At 30.3% G+C, this 22,560-nt stretch overlaps 1 protein-coding gene across 1 annotated transcript; it reads right to left on the bottom strand.

Annotated features, from left to right (window-relative positions):
* Window positions 1-397: 397 nt before the first annotated feature.
* On the bottom strand, window positions 398-21,621 carry LOC111628905 (LHFPL tetraspan subfamily member 3 protein-like). Its single transcript, XM_023372762.1, has 3 exons — window positions 20,800-21,621; window positions 1,963-2,208; window positions 398-609 (listed from the first exon to the last, which is right to left on the bottom strand). Exons 1-3 carry the CDS (start codon window positions 21,209-21,211, stop codon window positions 410-412), a joined length of 858 nt encoding a protein of 285 aa, XP_023228530.1. The 5' UTR covers window positions 21,212-21,621; the 3' UTR covers window positions 398-409.
* Between the last annotated feature and the right edge of the window lie 939 nt (window positions 21,622-22,560).

Here is a 22,560-nt window from a genome sequence, read left to right as displayed (position 1 = left end):
CGACACGATTAGAAAATTCGTAATAATAATTTATATATGTTTTAAACGTTCTTTCGTCTCGGTCATTTTAAATATATAAGGGCCTAATTAATTCATTAAAAATTATCTTAATCGTATTATTAGATGGAGCTTATCGCGACAATAATGTAAATTAATCGCGTCGCGTGGGTATTTCTGGCCATAATTAAGCTTCGCGATAATCGAAAATTAATTAGTTTCACTTTTTCGAACTTGAAAAAGGAACCCGAACCTTACGAACATCACTTCACTTACCTCCCCGCGTTTTATAACTAATTGAATACGTTTATCTGTTAATAGTGAAACTATAAACGTGTTTCTTCGAAATTTTTCAAAAAAAAAAAAAAAAAAAACAGAAAATTGCTAAAGCTTTCCTTCATTTTTTTTTTTTTTAAAGTTGGAAGTTTCTCATGGAAGCGTTATAATCGGGACGATAGTTACTTCCTTTGGAACGTCCCGTCCTATGGGAAAAGTCGGAGAATCTTTCTTGATCGTTGGGTTGAGGTGCAACCACCATGATAGGTTGCAAGTTCATCGACTTTCTGGATGCAGTCGATTGATTGTCGGCTACAAAAGCGCTGTTGACTTCTCCTAAAAGTAAACAAATCAATTAGATTCTGTTTAATATCGATTAATATTTTGAAATTTTTAAGTTATAATTTAGTTTTTAGCATATTTAGGCCTACATTAGAAAGGTATTGATAACATTAGAGATATTAATTATCGAATTCGATATAATAGAACTAATGACTTTTTTTCCCTATAAATCTTTAAATTTGCTCTCATTTTGCTTAAAATTATTTGATCAAAATTTTATTTGAATGTGTTTAATCTTCACATTGCTTATGACTAATTATTTTGTTAAAGATCCTACTTATATTTAATGGAATTATTTAAATCTTTAATACTATAACAAAATTGACAATTATTCATTGTCCTGTAATTTTATAAAGGTTAGTATTAAAGAAGAATTAAAAAAGGAAGTTAATTTTGTTGTTCTAACTGAAAGGGAAAATCTACTTGTAGGATTGCTTTTCTAAAGAGATAATAAGCATTTAATGAATGTTTATTTAACTTCCTATTTACTGTCAATGATCTATTTAAGAAGTCGTGAAGACCAGAATACTTAATCGTTTATAGATCCGCAATTACGGACTTAGATATCTCCAAGTCCGATCACATAAAGTTATAAGTGTACTTTCTAAAAGGTTTATTATAATGGTGATAAAATGCAGGAAACTATTAGCCTAAATAAAGCAACAAAGGTACAAATTTTGACAATACCGAATAGACGATGTACCGCTTTGTTCTTTCATTGTTTTCAAAATAACCTCGTGCACTTGTACCCCCGTGCATAAGTACATAATGTATTATTTTCTTAATAGAGATATAAGAAAGTTATTCTGAGGGAAATATATTTTCGTTGCAAAACTCATCTTTTAGGTTAATTGTAGTTTCTCTAACTTTATGCATATGCGGTCACGTGTTTTCGTCGTTCTCTTTTAATCCACCCTCACAGTCACGACGGCCGACGTTTAGTGGGTCGTGATGAAAGTTATATAGGCCTAGGTAAAACTATTCATTCACGATTACAAATCTTATCCAGGCGGGATGAGTACAGAAAAAAGCGCAAACACCCACATTGAACATCTTAAGATTTAAATGTCAGAATTCTTCACTTGTTTTTATTTAAAAAAATCTAAAACCTATTTCCTTTTGAGATTTTAATTTAAGATTGACACATCCCGTTCCATTTCCGTCAATTATCAGATTTTTAAAAGGGATTAGCGAAAGTTGTTTAAATTTAATTCAAGGAGAATGCGGATCTGCATACTTATCAGGATTATCTTATTGAAAATTTAATCCTTTAACTAGATAATTTTTTTGATTAATAAACACTTAAAAGAACGTGATACGAAAACAGATTAACTAGAAAGCGCTTACCTTTATAAACGGATCCGTTAGTAATGTACTGCTCCGGTAATAACTTGACATAACGAGTGCCCAAAACGAAAGCTAGAACGGCTAGAACTACACAATCACACACTCCGATAATGGCTAAGATATATGCCCAACGTATGCCGCATTGTCCTGTGTTGTAGTCGTCGGCATCGGGACCGCATACTTCTCTAACTTCGGCAGCATCCCAGCCTGCTGGGAACGTCAATACACCAATCACCATCGAAATGGCTAAAAAAAAAAAAAAAAATAAATGATCATTAATGGATTTCAAGCAAATACTTGTCCTCGAGTCTATAAATTGTTTATATTTTTTAAAAATTGTCACTTCTCGATTATTCCAGAAAACTATTTCATGAAAAATTCTGTTAAAAGTTAAATAATACTCCGAAGAATTGTATATGAACTACATTACATGGCTATCTACAGAATTAAAGTAACTTTAGACACACAAAAATGTTCGAATTCGCTTCTTCCAGCAACTTGAAAAATGCATCAAGACTTATTTAACAAAGAACGAAGTTTTTCAGTTAGAAAATGGACCGAAATCTTTAGATTTACGGATCAAATTTTTAACGACGAAATTTAAGTGCGAAATTAATGGAACCAAATTAAAAACTAAATGAAATTAAATAGAATTGTTCGGATGAGTTTCCAACTTGTTCTCTAGTTACTTCAAGGGTCAATAAATTTATCTAAACCCCCTAAACAACCCTCAATTTGGGTTGTTTAGGGGGTTGGGATGGACAAATTTTATTAATAGAGCAATTTAGGGGAGACCGGGGCAACTTCGGCATGCGGAGCAAGTTTGTCAAGCGCTTTTTTTAAAAACAAATTAAAAGGAGACTTTGGTTATAGGTTAGGCAGTTGAGTTTTATTGGTGGCTTGTTGAGTGTAGTGTTTTTATTGTTCTCCAACAAGCGTAGTTGAATTATCAAGCAAATTTTCATTTTCGTTCAATTCCATATAATATTTTTTTTCCATTTATATTGAATTGGCAGGTTTTGTTATAATTCCATGATAACGAAAGTTACTTTTCCTGTTAGAAGGATGTAACTTCAACTTATTCACGTGGCCAGATCGTGGCTTGGCATTCTGTTCTCAGGGTTGTACTTAATGTTTCGAAATCATGACTAGCGGGGTAAGATCGGCAACATAAAGCCACATTAGAAGCAAAGGATAAAAATCAAACAGATGATAAATGAAAACATGTTTGCATTTGTTATTCATGTATATATGTCTTTGAACTTGCATTTCGTTGTAATAATATTAAATGGGTGTTGGATTTGTATTTCTTTGTTTTAATAGTGAATTCCAACTTATACATTGTTAATAACATAATTTTATATACGTGCCTATCTTGCCCCATTACTGTTGCCCCTATACCAGGGGCAACTTTAATAAAAATAATTAAAATAATTACAACTTTACAAAAAGAGAGAAGTTGCCGATCTTGCCCCTATACCCGGGGCAACTTCGTCAATTTCTCTCTTCTTGTAAAGTTGTAATTATTTTAATTATTTTTATTTCCAAACTGATTTTAACCAGTTCTATAGTAAGGTAACATTCCAATAGACAATATGCAAAGCTTTTTTTTTTCAGTTTACAGCAGTATATATTACACAAAATTTAAGTAAAGCTTAACATGCCGATCTTGCCCCGGTCTCCCCTATACAACTTTCAAGTTAATAGTCGAACGCAATTTTGAATTTTATTTCATCCTATTTGTAATTTTTTAATTTTATATCGGTGTGGAGAAGGGAGTGGCAAATTAATTTAATTTGGGAAAAGATCAACAAGCAAAAAGAGTTGGAAGCTTTTGATTTATTGATGTCCGATATTTGTTTAATAAGTAAATGAAATATCGAAAAAGAAATGAATAATTTATAAATAATAAGAATAGTTCAAGATAAAGTAATTAGATTTCATTTATATTTATAACAATAATTTGATCAGCTAAATAAATAATAAAGTCTTCATCTTGTAGACTACTCTTTTATACGATTTATTCATTCTTCGAATCAAAACGCACAATGAAATTATCTTCCACCAAAATATCCAAAATTATTCTATTCAGTATCCATAAGATTACTCTGACAACCACTTAAAAGGGTTTTTTTAGACAATTCAGCAAACGCAATGTCATTCTCAATACCCGAGACCAAGAATTATTCAAAAACTTATTATCTAATTCCTTCTATATGTATTCATTTCGATGATTGTCAGAATAATGAATAAAATCCTGCACATATTGCTAATTTTTAGCTTTGTCTTATCCGTAAGATCTTAAAATTTTTTATCCAACAACTATAAAATTTAAAATTTTTTGCTGTTTCATATCTAAGAAATCGCCAAATTTCGTTCTAAACACTCAAAACATTTTAGGACTTTTAAGTAAACTGTAATAGAATTTTTATAATAGAAAAATTTATTAAACATATATATTACATATTACGATTAAATATATATTATTAAGCACTTTTAACGGTTTTGAAACCACTAACATATTTGCCGTAATGGTGTTAACAGCCTTTAGTTTGATAAATCGGGACTGAAAATTTAATATTTTATCCTGTAATAAGAATATTTCATTTTTATTTATATCGATATCTTTGTACAAATTGCATAATATATTCTTGATTCAAAAAATCTTTCACCGGTCAGATTTCACCAGTAGATAGGCCAATAACTTAACTCCCGAATTGGAGAAAAAATATAATAACTAGACAAAAAAATTGTGTAGTAATAGTCTTAAGAATTATAAATATAAATAATTTCTAAGTAATATATGTAATGTCTTTCCGAAAGTAAATAAGTAGCTGTTTGTTAGATAAGAATCAGGAAAGCAAAACTAACATTCTGAGTTTTCAGTGGTCGTGACGGCCTCAAAAAGTTAAATTCTGCGTGGGAAACCGTTATTAAAGTGTTTCTGGCCGTAAATTTTTCTCGGATGCGGGTTTCGTGAATAACTTTCTGAATTTAAATTTGAGTACAAGGATCTCTTCATTTGGTCATTTCCTTCTTTCTTCCGGATCTAAGTTATTAGAGATAATAACCTTTTATTCGTGAAAGTTGACATCACAGATTTCCTAGAATTACATGTTTTCGAAAAGAATCTCTTTTTTTATGACGCGAAGTTTTCTATTATAATATAAAGAATTTTTCATTTAAAGTAAATATTTAAATATAATTTAATAGTTACTTGGTTTAAAAAAATATTATGTCGAAAAATAAGCTCAGACTTTTATTTAGTTGAATTAAAATCATAGAGTCAAGGAGACATTCCATCCGCAATCATTAACTTGTGGATCACGTACGCTTATTATTCAAAATGGCGCCTTACAATAAGAACCATAAAACCATTTTCATTTATTTTACTAGGACTTTTTATTCATCTTCCTGATGAAGTTGATGACATAATTATATTAATGAAAATTTTATTCAAAATCTATTTTTGAAAGGTTGTCCTCGGGCTGAAAGTGTTGCGAAAAAGAGTAAAAAAAAAAAAAAATGGCTGAACAATAGCGAAGCAAATTAGATTACTTATTTTCGTTAATCGAATTAACGAAACAGGTTAAATGGTCAACGTAATGATCTGAAAAATGAAGGAAATGTATTTTTAAATATAAATAAAGGAGTTTCGTCTATTCTAGGACGTCACGAATCGGTCAATTAAGGATCTTTGATGTGTCGAAAGGAGGAAGAAACGATAAATTACGTCATAATTAATACACGATAAGCGTATTGTTGACTTTATTTATATTTTAATTTTTACAAGGAAACTACAATATGAAATTTTTAAATAAATTTTGTCTTAGATCGATAAGGATTTCATGAGAAACATAAGAAAATAAGTACGGATTCTCAGACTTCTTGTCATTTCTAAATTTGTTTCAAAATAAGAGTTGATTTTTAATAAAATCCACGGCGAGTGATATATTGGGTAACAAAAATCATCTATAGAAATTGGGTGAACTTTTCGGGACGAGGTTAAATCACGTTATCAATCATTATAATCGACTTTTAAAGAGAGAGGGGTTATGAAATCGTTAGGAAAATTATTCCAAATTACCGCCTATTTTCACAAGGTTAACTTTTGCAACTAAGATAAGAATCATCGGAAATTTTATAAACAGTTACTACTTATAACCTATTATTAACACTTGAAAAAAACGCTTTAAATTATTCCAAAAAACAAAAATTTGTTTAGTAGTAACATGTAGGGTCTAAGCTATTTAATAGAATATAAAATGTCAAAAGAATCATGATTATTTTCGTAGAATTTTATAATATTAAAGTATAACAATCTCCTAAAACAATTTGATTTAATTACAACCTTGAAAGATACGAATTTTTACGAACGATATTGTGGTCCTCAAGTCAACGAATAGCCGCGGGGCCCTCGAAATATGATTTTTATTCAGAGGCCAGATCATTAATAATATCCTAAATTTTCTCTATTAAAAGTTCAAAGTTTTGTTCCAAGTTTTCAAGCATCGAATATTTAAATTTTGTAGGAAAGTAAGTAAATAATTCATCTTACGTTTACGTATAAAACTCGTATTTGATGACACGACGAGTTTTATAAAGTCTTCAAATAAAGATTTTATGTCGTATTATTTGTTTGCAGACATGAATAATTCGTGAGAAAATTCGCGTTTAATAGCTTTTCTTTGAATTTTTCCGTTATTTCACACGTAACGAGAATTATTGTGAAATGCGAGTAGCATTAAAAATGATATGTATTGTGAAATCTAAATTTCATTTTTTTCACACCTGTCATTGAGCTGGGTACAAAAAATATTCGGATATATATTGATAGTATCTGTTTAATGAGGTGATTATTATCGAATCCGTAGTGTAGTTAGCATTAAAATTCCTCTCAGGTTTAAGACTTCCGTTGTAAACTTGAAGTTGGGTCGGAGGGATCGTAATACAAAAAAGAATCCGTGGAAATATACCTACGGTATCTTAATACCCGAACGAAGGCCTCCCTTTGATTTAGCTTAAATTTCGAGGTTAAATCCCCTCGGGACATCCTCACTACGCCCCATTTTTGTAGAATCGATCCAAATCGAGACGTTTGGTCCTCTAAAATGTTTTCCCCTCTATAAAACCTAATACTTCTACATTGATTAATTAGTGAATGATTACATTATAATTTTTAATTTCAACATTCTCTTTCATTTGTCTATTGTCTCGTGAAGTCTGGCACTTCTTTCAAGGACTCAATCTTAGAATCGAAAAGATCATTATTAGAATAGACTCATACAGTATACGCGAATGAATGCCAAACTTCAATCTTATTGTTTCATTTCGTCACGATTGCCTTCGAATGAAAAAAAAATCATTTGTAGAAGTTCGACACGTGATTCATTCCTCGAAACATTCCTTTAATAAGTGACACGCTAAAGAATTAAGAAAGCGAAGTAGCCGATAGGCGTTGTCTATAATGATTGCTTTGTTTAAAGATCGAGAGTATTAATTAGTTCCAATCACGTATTCACTTCATGTCGATATTTAATGATACTTTCGTAACAGAACAAATATTAGATTTACCGCGTCACGTTTATTCGTGAATTCCTTATGGATACTATTAAACGTGACTTATGATTGCTTCTCTAATCCGATAAAAGAAGCTCGTTAAAATCAATAACGATCCATAAATGTTAAATTTATGGAATGTGGATATCGTAATTCGAACGAGACATTGCTGCTTGTTTTTCCTCTTAAGCAGGAACTCGATTTCGAGGTCGCCTACAACTTCCGTTCTTCGACATTTGTCTCATTTCCTGAATCCAGAAATGAGTCTCTTACAACTCAATGAGCATCCGTGTAAATAGTTATATAAAAACGTTCATTTTAATCATTTATTATTGAAAATTCGTGCTAAAATTAACTAAATTAGTTCAGTGGATGTTTCTATAACCAGTTTGATGATTTTCTTTCACTTGAAAACAAAAAAATTAATAAATGTTGGATGTAATTATATCATTACAAAGAGCAGGTCACTAGATATTATGATATTTATTAGTGTGATTGAATACAGATAAGTTAGATCAGTGGTTTTCAACCTTTTTGAGCTAGTGGCACGAATAATTTTTTCGTGGGACACTGAAGAACCAGTGGTGCATCAAAGTTCCTTTTATAGTCGTAAACGTAATGTGTCGTTGAAGATATTCATTTTTTAAATATAAAATATGTATAAATAATATTAAAACGAAAGAAAAATTAATATTTTTTAATTATTTTATGAAATTTTATAACATTCGTGAGAAAGTACTGTATGTGTCACAATAAGGTGTCGCGGCACACCGGTTGAAAACTGTTGAGTTAGATTATAAAAAATTTTAAGTCTACAGAGATATTTTTTAGATTCTAATACATAAACATTAGAAAATGTACTTAAATAAGAAGAATTCTACTATAAATTACAATTTAATTGCTTTTATTACTCATATTTAAATGTTATTCGTAGTTATTAAACAAGAATAATTTCTGTTCTCAATTTAAAAATTATAATAAATAAATAAATAAAAAGCTAGGAAAACTTCCTTCTTCAAGAGAACTTTTATAACTGACATAATTTGAAAAGAAACTTTCGTAGAGAACAAAACGATATTAACAGAGCATAACATTATTACAATAAAGGGTGCAGTCTCGTTACGAATAGCAAATTCCGACCTTAATTATTAATGACTGATGATTGAATCAATTCTCCAATTGAACGATTAAACAATTATTAATATAACTGTCGAAATTAAGAGTTTTTAAATTTTAATTGTTCTTAAAAAGTTCGAAAATTACGAATAAAAAACGTAACGTAATTAAAATTGACGAGTAATTATTTCTTTCGATATATTGATAGGAAAATATTCAAATTATTTCATACTTGAAAATTGTTTTTTAACTGCAAAACAATTTGTAAATTGTTGAATCGAATATTTCGTGTTCTCGCACGACACAATTGTTGTTGGTGTAATTTGTATGAATTCGAACAGAAGGTTTCTTTAACAATGCGTTAAAAGATGAATAATGAATAATGAAAATTATGGTGTCTATTAAGCAGTTTTTTTTGTTCTCACCCTGTAATTTGAATAGGTAGACTCGAGTCTGTTATCGATATATCAAAAACTAAGCAGAATTTCTGCACGCGCTGGAAGAACGAGTCTCGAAATGGAAAAAGTAGATAACAATCAACACAATTTTAGTAAAAACTTTTATTTCAAACCCGAACCGAAACCAATTTATCTTTTTTGTACGCCAACCTTGTCTCGCACAATACCGACTACAGATAAACCGGAGAAGTAAATTGCCTTAAAATAATAATAGGGCTCTCTAGATCCATTTAAAACCAGACAATAATATGGAGAATAAATAACAACACGTTTCTCGCTATAAAATAGCCTATAAAGCGCAAAACGAACGAGATCATAAACAATAAAAATGCGAAGGTAGGCTCGAGGCATTTGGAGGTTAGGTTCCTCATAACTGGGTGGGATCGTATCGATGACGTCACGAAGCGTGAGCCACGAGGAAAAACAAAAGAAGCCCGGAGGTTCCGAGAAATCTTTCGATTATCGGACACGGCACAGTCCTTGATCCATCGCCTAAATATAAACAGCAATTAAGGTCGCAGGAAAAGGTGTCTCCACCCTGCCACATCTTAACCCGGTGGAAAAATGTCATAAAGATTTTCCTCGCGGACTTCTTAAAAGAACAATACCAAAGCTGTCGTCATCCTCAATGATTACATTTGTTTCGATATTGGGTTAAAAAAGTGATACAGTTTCTGTGGCACCGTTGCGGAACACAGGACTTAACCATGCTTAGTTTTACGCTTTAAGTGCTTTCGGCAATAAAAGTTTACATCGAATTGACTGATTTTTTTAATCATAAAATGAAGAAAATAGGTCTTCTAATAGTTCTTTAAAATCACAACTAGTAATTATATTGATGGTGATACTAAATCTAAAAACAAGTATCGACGAAGACCTATATTAAAGGTTTTCTAGAACATTTAAAGTTGAATATCTTTGTAGACGTGATAATTACGGCAATCAATATTATCTTTTGTCTTTGTTTTCTTTGTTAAAAGCGTCATTGTTCGTTTATCCGTTTCCGTAATATGGAAATTAAATCCGTTCGTCACTTTTCGTGATATTCAACGAAGACTCGTCCGTTTGTTTAACCTTATCACTAAATCCATCGATCACGAAAGAGTTTTATTATTTCTGTTTCTTGTTCCCCTATCTTTTTATTATCCCGACTCTTAGAAACTAATGACCTACAGAGTTTACATAGTTATTAAAATAATATCTTTTGTCTTCTTCCTTAGAACCTAGTTTTAAATACTGAATATTGAATGATCTGTAAAGAACAGTACAGAAACGGAATTGTTTTACGACTTTTACATAGATAAATACATGCCTAAATTGTTTTAACGATTATCATCTCGACTGGTACGGTTCTAGTTAGTTGGTTTTAAACATGCGAAAAGTTCATTAATTCACTGTCACCTGAAAAAATTCTATAGTGTAACTTATAGTTGTACTTAAATGTCTATAGATTATTTTTAAACTAAAATTGCTTTTAGTTTGAATCTGATAATCTCGACATTAAAAAAAATGAATGATTAAAATTCAACTAGATCGCCATAATGCAATTTTTGAAAACCTTAACCTAATTGCGTTATACCTCATACTGTGATACAATATAAATTTGCGAATTAAGTAAGTTGGGCGGGCTTCTTTTCGAAAACAATGTTTTTCGTGTCTTGAAAATAATTAATAATTCGGTTAATTACAATTTTTATACTCTGTTTTCCTAATATGGAGACATTCGAGAGATTTCCTCGATTATGAAAGTGGATTTTAAGACCCTCGGAGAGTCCTTTATGTGCCAAGAACCCTTTGGTAGTGTGTTGAAGTCTACTGATTCTTCTCACAAAATAGTTTTTAAATATATAAAATTAAATATAATAGATTATAAAAAAATGTATTATATTGAAATGCAGTTGTTGAAATATTAAAAAATGTATTTTTTTTCTTTACAATAACTCGAATCTCATTAATTTATTCAATTTTTAAATAGTATTGTGTAAAGGCAAATTTATGCCACGTATATTTATTAATTTATTCGTGGAAGTCGGAATGAAATTCGATTCTGAAAAAAACAATCAACATATATTATGTAATAAAGACGTTTTCTTTTAATTACATGTTGTTTTATGCCAAGAAAGAACTAAGTTTATCCCAGACCTAGACCTAAATCGTTAGGAAAAGTAGTAACGGGTCTAGGTCAATATTGTTTGATTGTTCTTGATCATGATCATGAAGATAGATTTTTTAATTCTTATCGTCAGCTGCTAATTATTGAAGAATGTCACGAATTTACGCATAAACAATGATTTGTGAGTATCAGGTGAAGTTGCTAAAACGAAGCCCAAGGGATATCGCATCTCACGCTTGACGGAGTTGACCGTGACCTCCGAGTCCTCTTTACTGTTTTGGTCACGTAAGAGTTAGTTAAACTATAAGCACTAACGTAGTTTGATTCTAACGGATGTGAATGAGGAAGAACTAAAGTCTTTATTTGACCGTCGAGAATCTGAACTCTAAAATATCTCCTGCGACTTCTGTCCGACCATTCCCAGACGTTACGTTACGAATGCTTCCTACATATTGTAATTATCTAACATTTCAGATTTTAAATGATTCTAAAAACTGCCCCTTAAGATCTCTAATCATCTGAATTTCTAACTTAACTAGCATTTTAAGTTAGCAGAAACGGCTACTTATATTTTCAAGTCACACGACAGTCTATTTATAACAGAATCTAATCATCTGTTACTCTAGATGAGTTAGTACTTTAAACCTTAAAAAATGATCACCTTTGCTATATTATCATATAGCATTCTACGCATTTAACATATCTACGGAACGACTTTGTATATAATTTAATCGTGTAGCATTCTAAATTTTAGCAGATGAAAAGAACCACTTTCGGTTCTGTTATTAATCATCTACTAAGGTAGAGAACCTGTAATTATTATTATTTATTTTTGTGTCATATTCAAGAGAGATGGTAGTCCTTGTTTCATCTAAGAGATTCTGAAGAATTAATAGTAGAATTTAACATTTAAATCCCTTCGGGACACAGTGAACAAGGAAAATCCTACATAAAAGACAATTTACAAAGAATTTTAAAAGTAGACCGACGACAACACGAATATGTAAATTTCATTAAGACTAAACTTTTGTATAGTTTTTACTACTAGATTTTACTGTCGTTTGTATTCAGAGAAACAGAACTTACTATTCGAGTTTAAGGCTATCAAATGGAGTGAGTAATATAATTACTCTTAATATCCTCCCACTATCCGTCTTCATTTGCGACATATCGCATCACGAAGTAGGTCTGTGCCGTAGTGTTTGCTTAGAGATTAAAAGGCTAAATGTTAAAAACCGGTGCATTTACCGATTTCTCAGAAAGCCTTTCACATTTTGACAGATTTTTTTTATCTATTTCGTCGACTCATACCGCGCTCGTTAGCGCTGGTATCAAGACGTTTTTGTTATCGCGAAACATGAAAAAAGCCTTTCATATAAAAAGAATTTTGACCTTAAATATAATGAAAGCTTCCTAACGTCAAAAATAGTATAAAAGACTTCTTTGAACAAAGCTATTAATTTAACTTCATTATTTCATTCCGAATCTTTACATAAATTATCCTTATAAATAGAATTTTTCCTGTAGCAAAGCATCAGAAGAGGAACAATTTTTGAAAGAAATAAAATGGCCTGGCTACCATATAAACAATAGAAAAATGGAATTTCGCTTGCAAACGTTAGTAAGAAGAACGACACTCGATCCGCCCGTCAAAATTGGGTGGAGATATTTATTGGATGATCGAGGTGGGATTAACCTTATTCTTAAGAGCTTCTATATCAGTGTCAATGTCCTTACTGACCTAAGATGTGGCGAGTCGGCAGACTTAAAAATAAACAAAAATAATATTTGTGGGATTTAAACAATACTCTGAATATAACGTAATTATCTACTACAGAATTTCTAGGACATAAAATATGCATTGTTTAAAGTGTGGCTCTAACTCCCACCGGTTAAAATTTTAAACAATTTTGAATAAAAGAATATTTTTAGTGCAGTAATTGTTTCGAAAATGTAGGACTCTCGTGAAACCGTGACATAGAGGAATTTTAACGCTTTTTGAAACTATAAAGAGCTTCTGTCAAATTTGTACTTTTACAGACAGCTTTTATTTCGAAATTCACGAAGGAACATGATACTAAAATTACTATGAAATGCCATTGTTCCATAAATAATACTTATTCCAGACGGAGTCAATCGACGTTTGTATCGCTGATCATCTAGAAAGATTGGTCTTAATACATGTTTCCTTCACAATTCACGTTACTTATGTACTGTACAGTACTGTACTTCTCGCCTAGAATAGAAGACAGATTTTTTTTTTAAATGAATATATTAAAATATTCAAAATTTCATCTTGCAAACTGTATTTAAATTTAATTTCTTCACATAAATATAGTCTCAAATTTAGAAATATTTGTTAATTTATTGTCCTTTTATTGTGCCTTTGGGAATAATTTTGAATATTTAAAAGGTACTAACTTATTTTTCAAACGAATTGCGTCATAAACTCTTCAAATATAGTTCCGTGGCAAAATTGTCGACTGAATATACATTATATTTCTGCAGGCGAAGAATTCCGATAATATTCTTGTCATTATTTTTTGTCCCCCCTCCCAGTTATCATTAGGGCATATCATCGCCTAGAGATAAAATTCGTCGAAATGACGATTCTCAGTCGACATTCTTAATAACGACGTCGAGACTGTTGCCTGCAGAGAAATTAGTTTTTAGTCGCATTCGAATAGTTTTACGAAGAAGAGCTTTAATTACGAACTCGGAGAATGTAGGGAAAAAGTAGCTCACCTTGAATAATTTCCTATATATTTCAGGGTTACACTTAAGTCAGTTTCTTTCTCCCTATTACTACGAAAATAAATCATTTGAAAATATGTGAAGATTGTATTATTCGGCGAATAAATGCAGTTGTTTTTTAATTGTTTAGAAGTGTTTATAAGTAAAATTTGGCACTTATCTATAATAATATTTATAAGGTAATTTAAAAGTGTATAATTAAACGAAACAATCAAAATATCCCGAAGACAACCAACTAAAGAGATTCTTACAAAAACTATTCATCAAACGATCATTCTAGGAATATTATGGAGGAAAAATATTTACTGGCAATAAATATAATTAATATTTGTGTTTATAATTTTTTTTATTTAAAATTTAATTACGTATAATTATAAAAAATTTTTTAATTTGGCGTCGATTGTATTCAGAACTTCTTCAATTTCCATATTATCAATTTTTATGGCCATATTTATAGCTATTATAGAATTATATTGATTTATAAAAATATAATGCAATTTAATGTTCGATGCGAATTTGTTCTCAAACTATTTATATTTCTTTCAATTAGGAACGTAGAAATGAATGACAGGGTAACCACCGTTACAATTCTATCCCCCAAAACCAATGTTTTACTCTATTTGCAGTTAGAATAATATATATGAAAGGTTATTGACTCGGAATCGTATTTACTATTGCATATGATAATCTTAATTATGTTGTTCCACCTGGTGCTTCCTCGGGATAGTTCAGAGAAACCATTAAACCAGTTTTAACTTACGTTAGATTATTCCAAGTTTATTCTATTACTTAATAGAATAAACTTGGAAAAAAAAATCAAATACGAACTGCATTCATCCCGTATAATTTCAATTCAGAGAGGAAAAAATTTTGCTCGATAACCACTATAAAAGTTCTATATACTTAAACGCTTAAATATAGAGCTACACAGAAGTGTACGAATTACCTTTAAGCGGGCTCTCCTTGAAAAAAGTAGAAAATCTTCAGGAAATGGAGATGGTGTTAGGTCGACGACCTTAAGTTCTTTTGACAATGACCCTTTGATGCGCTGACAACGAAACTCGACCAGAACCGAAAACAATTTTACTTATCCAGGAAATTTTTAAATAAATACTTTTTACACGAAAATAAATGGTTATATTTAAATAAAATTAGAATTAATATTTAAAATGTCTTCATTAAAGAATATATAACAATTTATCCTTCTTTATAAGATATTTCCGTAAAGATTTGTTTATTATAATTATCCTTCTATTTTAACACATGCATTTCTTGTATGGGTATTTAAGAGCTATTTTAGACGTTCGAAAGTTTGGAGTGCCGAAGAGAAGAGTGCTTGTGAATCTTTTCCAATCGTTACAATACAAACAGAACAGGCACGAAAACGGGAGATAATGCATTTAAAGCATGCCATTTCGTGCTTATCAACTTACGAAAGAGGAGTAAAGTTTTCCTACTTTTTCACGAGTGCATTTAAACAGAGAATTCAATTTGAAAATAAAGTTTAGAGGAAGTGCCAAATTGACTATTTTCGGAAAGATATAATAAAAACTATTGATTCTGTAGCAAACTTGTGAATCGATGAACTTGTGATAACGGATAGTAATACTAGTTTTTTTAATTATTTAATTATTAGATACCAGCTAGTAAGTGTTAAATATAAATAAATATTTTACACCCACCCGCTAGTAAAATATAATTTTTGTTTACTATAATACTACATTAATACACATTTACATCTAGTAATTTCGAAATATCGAATGTAACGCGTAGGAGTTTTAAAACAATAATATTGTTAAGAGGTGGTATACGAATTTCCGTAATTAAGGGTGCAAGTTTCTCTACCAGCTAGTAAGTGTTAAATATAAATAAATATTTTACACCCACCCGCTAGTAAAATATAATTTTTGTTTACTATAATACTACATTAATACACATTTACATCTAGTAATAATTAATTTCTCTTACGAATCGAAATACAGATTTTATTTTCTTAAAAATAAACATTCACCGTACTATGAATAACACAAAATGGCGTATATTATTTATTTACATTTATATTAGTTAATACATTTGAACCTCCAATTACGCAAAACTTGCTAACAATGGCACCTCTAAACAGCGGCTATTTTTTCCAGGAAATTTTATTTTTGAACAAAATAACCTCCAAACAACGGCCATATTTTATGTTCCTGTCTATATTCTTTTCATTACCATCCTATGAAAGAAATGCCAAAGAAAAACTATAATTTCTTCTTTGAGTTAAGCCATTTTGTATCTCCTTTATTATTATTCAAAATTTTCAGAAGTTTTATGCAATAAAGAGATAATAAATTATAAAAAAATTTTAAGACATTAGTGTTATTCATATATAGTTTATAAGTTTAGACTTTTAATAATAATGAATGAATAAATAAAATCATCAGAAAATTTTGCAGCAATTCTTCTTAAATTGTATACAGATATTGGAAATTATTCTAATTTTCTGACAAGATGAATCTGATTAGTTAACAGATTCATAAATAAATTATCAAAAGAAAATTTCCAAGAAGTGAAGAATGTGGGTTTAGAAACGAAGAGTGGCGTAGGTTTAACGTTTAGAAGTAATTTCAAAGTATTATTTCATTCTTATTTAATTTTTAATGAGTAAATTTTTAACTTTAACTTTATTTGGTGATGAAATTCATTATATTAAATATTCTTGTATCAAAAACTAATTATTTTAAAATGAATAATTTACATATACAGTATATGGATCCTTCAAGTTTTCTCAAAAATAAAAATAATTACTTTACTTTTTAATTCCAAGTGGTAAAAATATAATATATATTATAAATAAATTATTTCCTTCATTTAAATATATTTCACATAATAAAATAAAATGTATTTAAACTTTGATCTAGATACAGTAGAATATATACATTTTTATTTATATTAANATACAGTATCTCGATTTAAACTCGATTAAATAAAGAATAAAGTATTTGAATGCGGACAAGTAGGACAAGCGAAATCACGAATGGTTGTTCCGCCTTTTAGACCTTGGACATACTGCATGAACACACCTAACTCGTCTTTAATGGGCGTTAAAAATACCAAAAGCATCAGATGACTTTCACTGGGTAATAAACTATTTTGCTTCCTTTTGTTTTAATGACAGAAAAAAAAAATTAAGACAACTTTTTTGACGTGATTCGTAAAAAATAAACGAACTCGATTTACGTAATTCGAAATTCCCTGAACATTAATTAATTAATTACATTACATCTATATCTCATATTAGCAGGAAAATTAGGAATTTATTTATTAGACTTAATAATTTTATTTTATTTTATTTTTTTTAAAAAGGAATAATTCGGAGATTTAAATATTTACTTTTGATATTTTGAATATAAGCTGAATGCAATCTTAATAAGCTTCTTCAACAATAAAACGAATCAAGATTGGATCTTACAATAACATCAAACATACCTCAAGGAGCCAAAAATTGTTAGCCAAATATTCCAATTTTGGTTCCTCGAAACGAGTTTGATCTAAAAATTCATACTTTTTTTAAATTGTTAACACCGAATTTATTACTGGAATAAAGATTTTAAAGTACTTTTGCATTAATTTAATCGAAAGTTCTGAAATTAATTTTGTTAAGTATACTTAATGGAACTGTCGAAGACAACGGTAGCATTTATCTCTGTTCTACTTCAATAGTTATTAAAAACTTTGAACGAGATACTTTTAAAAACTTTTAAATATGTATTAAATTAATTTAGAACTCGGGAAAGGCTATTAATTCTACAAACAAGTTTATGACAGAATAAGATAGATCGAATAAGTTCAAAGCAACGTTTATAAGAAAAAAAGTGAAAAAAACTAAGCCCGATTACAATGGAATGTGTGCAGTTTATCGTCCCCCAGGGCAATTAAAAAGAATTGTTTTAACTAATGGAATTAAATGTGGAATTATTCTACAGCTGTGAATATTTTATCATATTTACGATAGGGCTAGTAAGTTATATAAATATACATTTCGTAAATCGATGCTTGACTTAAACAATAGAAGTAAAACTAACATAACCTGTACTTTTTGGTGGAGTTGTCTATTCGACGCTTTTAAACATTAATTATCCTCATAAAAATGCCGATTATTCCTTCGATTTCAATTGAATAATACAAATAAAATGATAGTAATTAAATACCCGATTTAAAGCGGATAATAAATGTAAAAGGAGTGGATATTAATGAATTTATTTACGATATAGTTCGGGCGAGTTTCGTTTATGTTATATATAGAGGAAAGAAAAAACTTGTCGAGTAGCTAATTATCACGGTCGCCTTTCGATTAAAATAACAAATTATTGAAGAAAATATGAAGATTAAAAATATTTTCAGGTGGAAAAAAAATATAAATATAAATTATAGGTCTGTCGTGCGAAACTTTTCAATGTAAAGTCGAGAATCGACAGAAAATAATAGATAGATCTAATAACCGAATTGATTATGACCTATTTCTCATGGGATACTGCGGAATGTATGCTTATTTTACACTATAAATAGGCTGAGCAGCTTGTTTACTTGGTAAATAAAATTCTATTATCAACCGTTTGTAGGTTATGCTGAAATGCTTTCATTCTCTTTCGAGTCTGTCGAAATATCGAATGTAACGCGTAGGAGTTTTAAAACAATAATATTGTTAAGAGGTGGTATACGAATTTCCGTAATTAAGGGTGCAAGTTTCTCTCATAAATATTATATATAAATATACTCGGAATGAATTGATTTAGCTGATAAGATCCAGTACTTAGACGAATAATAAACAATATGAATGGAAGTGAATGAAACAGGTTCGTTCCAGACAGAGATCGGGATAAGAAAAGCGCCTCACTTCCGTTCCTTGACACAAAAATCGTAGCAGGAAGTACCAAAATTATCTATAGCTGTTAGATCTTCTGAATCCATTAATTATTCCCACAAGTGATTATCGCGTTATAAATAAATCGATAATGGATTAAACCACTCGCCATTTTCCTTAATTTCTTAGATATATTTAGTGTGGACGATTTAAATTTGGATGAGACGATAAATGGCATTCAAGATCACTTGTGTTGTGTATATATATATATATATATATATATACAGTATCTCGATTTAAACTCGATTAAATAAAGAATAAAGTATTTGAATGCGGACAAGTAGGACAAGCGAAATCACGAATGGTTGTTCCGCCTTTTAGACCTTGGACATACTGCATGAACACACCTAACTCGTCTTTAATGGGCGTTAAAAATACCAAAAGCATCAGATGACTTTCACTGGGTAATAAACTATTTTGCTTCCTTTTGTTTTAATGACAGAAAAAAAAAATTAAGACAACTTTTTTGACGTGATTCGTAAAAAATAAACGAACTCGATTTACGTAATTCGAAATTCCCTGAACATTAATTAATTAATTTTTTTAAAAAAATGTATCCAACATCAATCTAATTTCCAATAATAAAATTTTAATATTGATTCATGTAACATAGAATTTGATCCTCCGTTTTCCTTTGAACTAAAATCTCAATTAGAAAATTCTCAAAGGAAATGAAAACTAAATATAGATTTATTGGACTCACAAAGCGCAAAATGTGCCAATAGGTGACATTAATGACCTTTAACAAATTTCCCCGATGAGAAACGGGCCACCGGTAGAAAGACCCTACCGGAAATAACGATTCCAGCTCCCGCGATGCCACTAAGATAAGGTTGAATGGACATGAATGAAAGCTTAGAATATCGCAGCGTATAGAATAGAAAATGTTCTCATGCCAAAGTTAAGAGTAAAATTGCAATTCGAAATAAGCTACTTAGGTTATGAAACACTATTATTGGGGATTTCAATCATTTTATTTCATGATGATGTTGAAACATTTTAAAAAAACGAATTATTATTATTTTCCTCTTTTAGAAATATATTTTGTCACGTTATGTTATGTCGGCCGAGCCTCTATGGAATATATTTGTGGTAATTATTTTTCCGGAATGTGATACTAGATAATTTTGCACTTGATACAGCCGCGAAGGACAATACAACAAAGAAAACTAGTCGGACAGCATCTTTACCGCGAATACAAAAATTTGAAAAATGATTGCTGCACGTTGAAATTCCTAACTGATGAGTTGATATTTTCCTCTTTGTTTGTTTATCTCTTGGCTCCACTATCATTATATTTTTATTTTCCAGTTTCATTGTATTTTGGAGCCTTGATTTTACTTTAAAATCTATTTTTAGATGATAATTAACAATTGTGTATATATGTACGGTACATTTATTAACAGTAAACAATTATAATTTAAAGTTAAATATATATATACATATATAAGAACAATTAAAACTCGAATATGACTAATAAATATTTCATTCTGAACCCTAAAATGTCAAGACCAAACCCAAAAATGGGAAATTTTTTCAAGTAGAGAAAGTTAACCAAGCGTATTAGTAAAACTTTTATGGTATTTTCAGTTTCATCTTGTAAATATTTAACGAAATCGTCGTATTTTCCCTCTATTTGAGTCATTTATACCGATTTAATTAGAATTTAACTTCGACAACAAGCTGCAAAGTGAGAGAGCGAAAATTATCCCGTTCGTCGATTAATGAGTAAACAATAAGTATTACTAAACAACTTTAAAAATGTTTGTTCGATTGCAAAATAGTTTTAACACAGATTAAATCATTTTTATCTCATTATTTGTCAAATATTTTTAAGTTGTAAAGACTTTTGTTTCGCCAGTCATTCGCGATTTGTCAACTCGAAAATGAATTTTACTTTTATATTAATATCAAAAACTAAAAGTGCTTACCGCTGAAAACTTGCATCCATCCACAAATATGAAAGACCGTCGAGGAATGAAAGACGAAGAACAATAACATGCAGCAGATGGAGAGTAAGATAATGACGACAGAAAGGCCTACGAACACGGTAGCGGCACGAAAAGCGGGAGAGGGAATGGAGCTGAAATCGTCTAACCGCCCCTCGCAGATGACATCTTGTCCATCTTGAACCATTCGACAAGCTTGCCACAGTCCAAAATATCCAGTTCCTTTGCTTTGTTGAGTGTCACCCAACCAATGGGGCTGAACAAACACGACAACGTTTATGATGGCAAAGCAGATAGTAAACACACCCCACAACACTCCGATGGCTTTCGAGTTTTTCATATAGTTCGCATGATAGACGGTGGCTTCGGACGTGTACTCGTACTTCGGATCCATGGTCCGGCTTTCACAGGAGCACCAAAGTTTTAAGTCCTAATCTCTCACATGGATTTGTCGGTTAGTAAAACGAGCAACGACGACCAAAGTGAGTCACAACGAGGAGAAGACCTGCCACCTCGATACTCTGTAGTGGCACGGTCGACGTCAGCACCGACGTCCAATGGCACGCAGCTCGGTGGGATCTACTTCCTACCTGTTGGAAACTCGTTAGACAGGTTGAGGAGCATAGTTTTCGACCGCTTGACCGAACCTAAGTTGGTGAAATCCTACCGCGCATGACCCACATCCGTCCAAATTTTACCAGTTCGAGAGATCATCTCTGGCAGTTCGTTAATTTCCGAATAGTTAAAACTTTTCGATCGAGTGACATTTAATTGTTGAATAGTCATCAATTCTCAATTTGTTAACTGTGAAGTTCAATGAAAAGACTTTCTCGACCGTTAAGCCGAAACAGATCTTAATTAGAAGACATTCTAATTAAGATTTCTCTCTGTCTTTTCTTAACAACGGCAGTAATTATTAAATTGAAAATAGTACCGTAAATTTGGGTTCAAATCTCGAAAGTTTGAAGGTCAGCCTTACCTTCTTATATAATAAACTGTTCATTTTGTCTGTCGAATGTAATCTGTGTTATTTATTACATATTGTAAATGATTTCGTATTGAAACGAAAACAATAGATGAAAATAGTTATATTCAAGATTTATGGCTCTTGTAATTGAATTAATTCAATTTAAAACAAGAAAAATATTTATTAGACCGTATAGAATTATATTACACCCCAAATATTTCTTTTATCTTGACTTTTCGACTTAATTTTCGTACGGAACTTGAACGAGGAGAAGACCTACAATCCTATTGATTTTTTTTTTATTTTAGATATTTACAAATGACAATTTAATCGTAGGTTTTATTTTAAATTACTTTTATACAGTTTAATTTTTACGGATTTACATTAATTTCACTACATAACCTTTCCAAGCAATTAAACCATTTAATTAAATTTTATTCTCGAAATTATTCTACTAAAAGTTTAATTTTCTAATTGGATTATTCATCGAATTAAAATTTTTTTTTTTTGCCATATTTATCGATTTAGTAGCGAAGGTTTATTCTCTAACATAAATGTTCTTTATCGCATCTACAAATAAAAAACAATATTATTTTATTGTACGTGATTACGATTTTATCGGAGCTTCTTATTGTCTTTGTTGGAACTTATCTGGAACATGTTCTCACTTTCTATAGATGCTGATCGAACGAAAGACCTTAAACGGATGTCTAAATTATTAATTGAATAATAAACTATTTTAAAGGGGGTTTTTATTTTTTTAAATGAGTTTTTAA

The sequence above is a fragment of the Centruroides sculpturatus genome, unplaced genomic scaffold (assembly GCF_000671375.1).
Source record: "Centruroides sculpturatus isolate CEXI.00-Female unplaced genomic scaffold, Cexi_2.0 scaffold423, whole genome shotgun sequence".
NCBI lineage: Eukaryota > Metazoa > Arthropoda > Arachnida > Scorpiones > Buthidae > Centruroides > Centruroides sculpturatus.
This window is presented reverse-complemented; position numbering and strand designations above follow the sequence as displayed.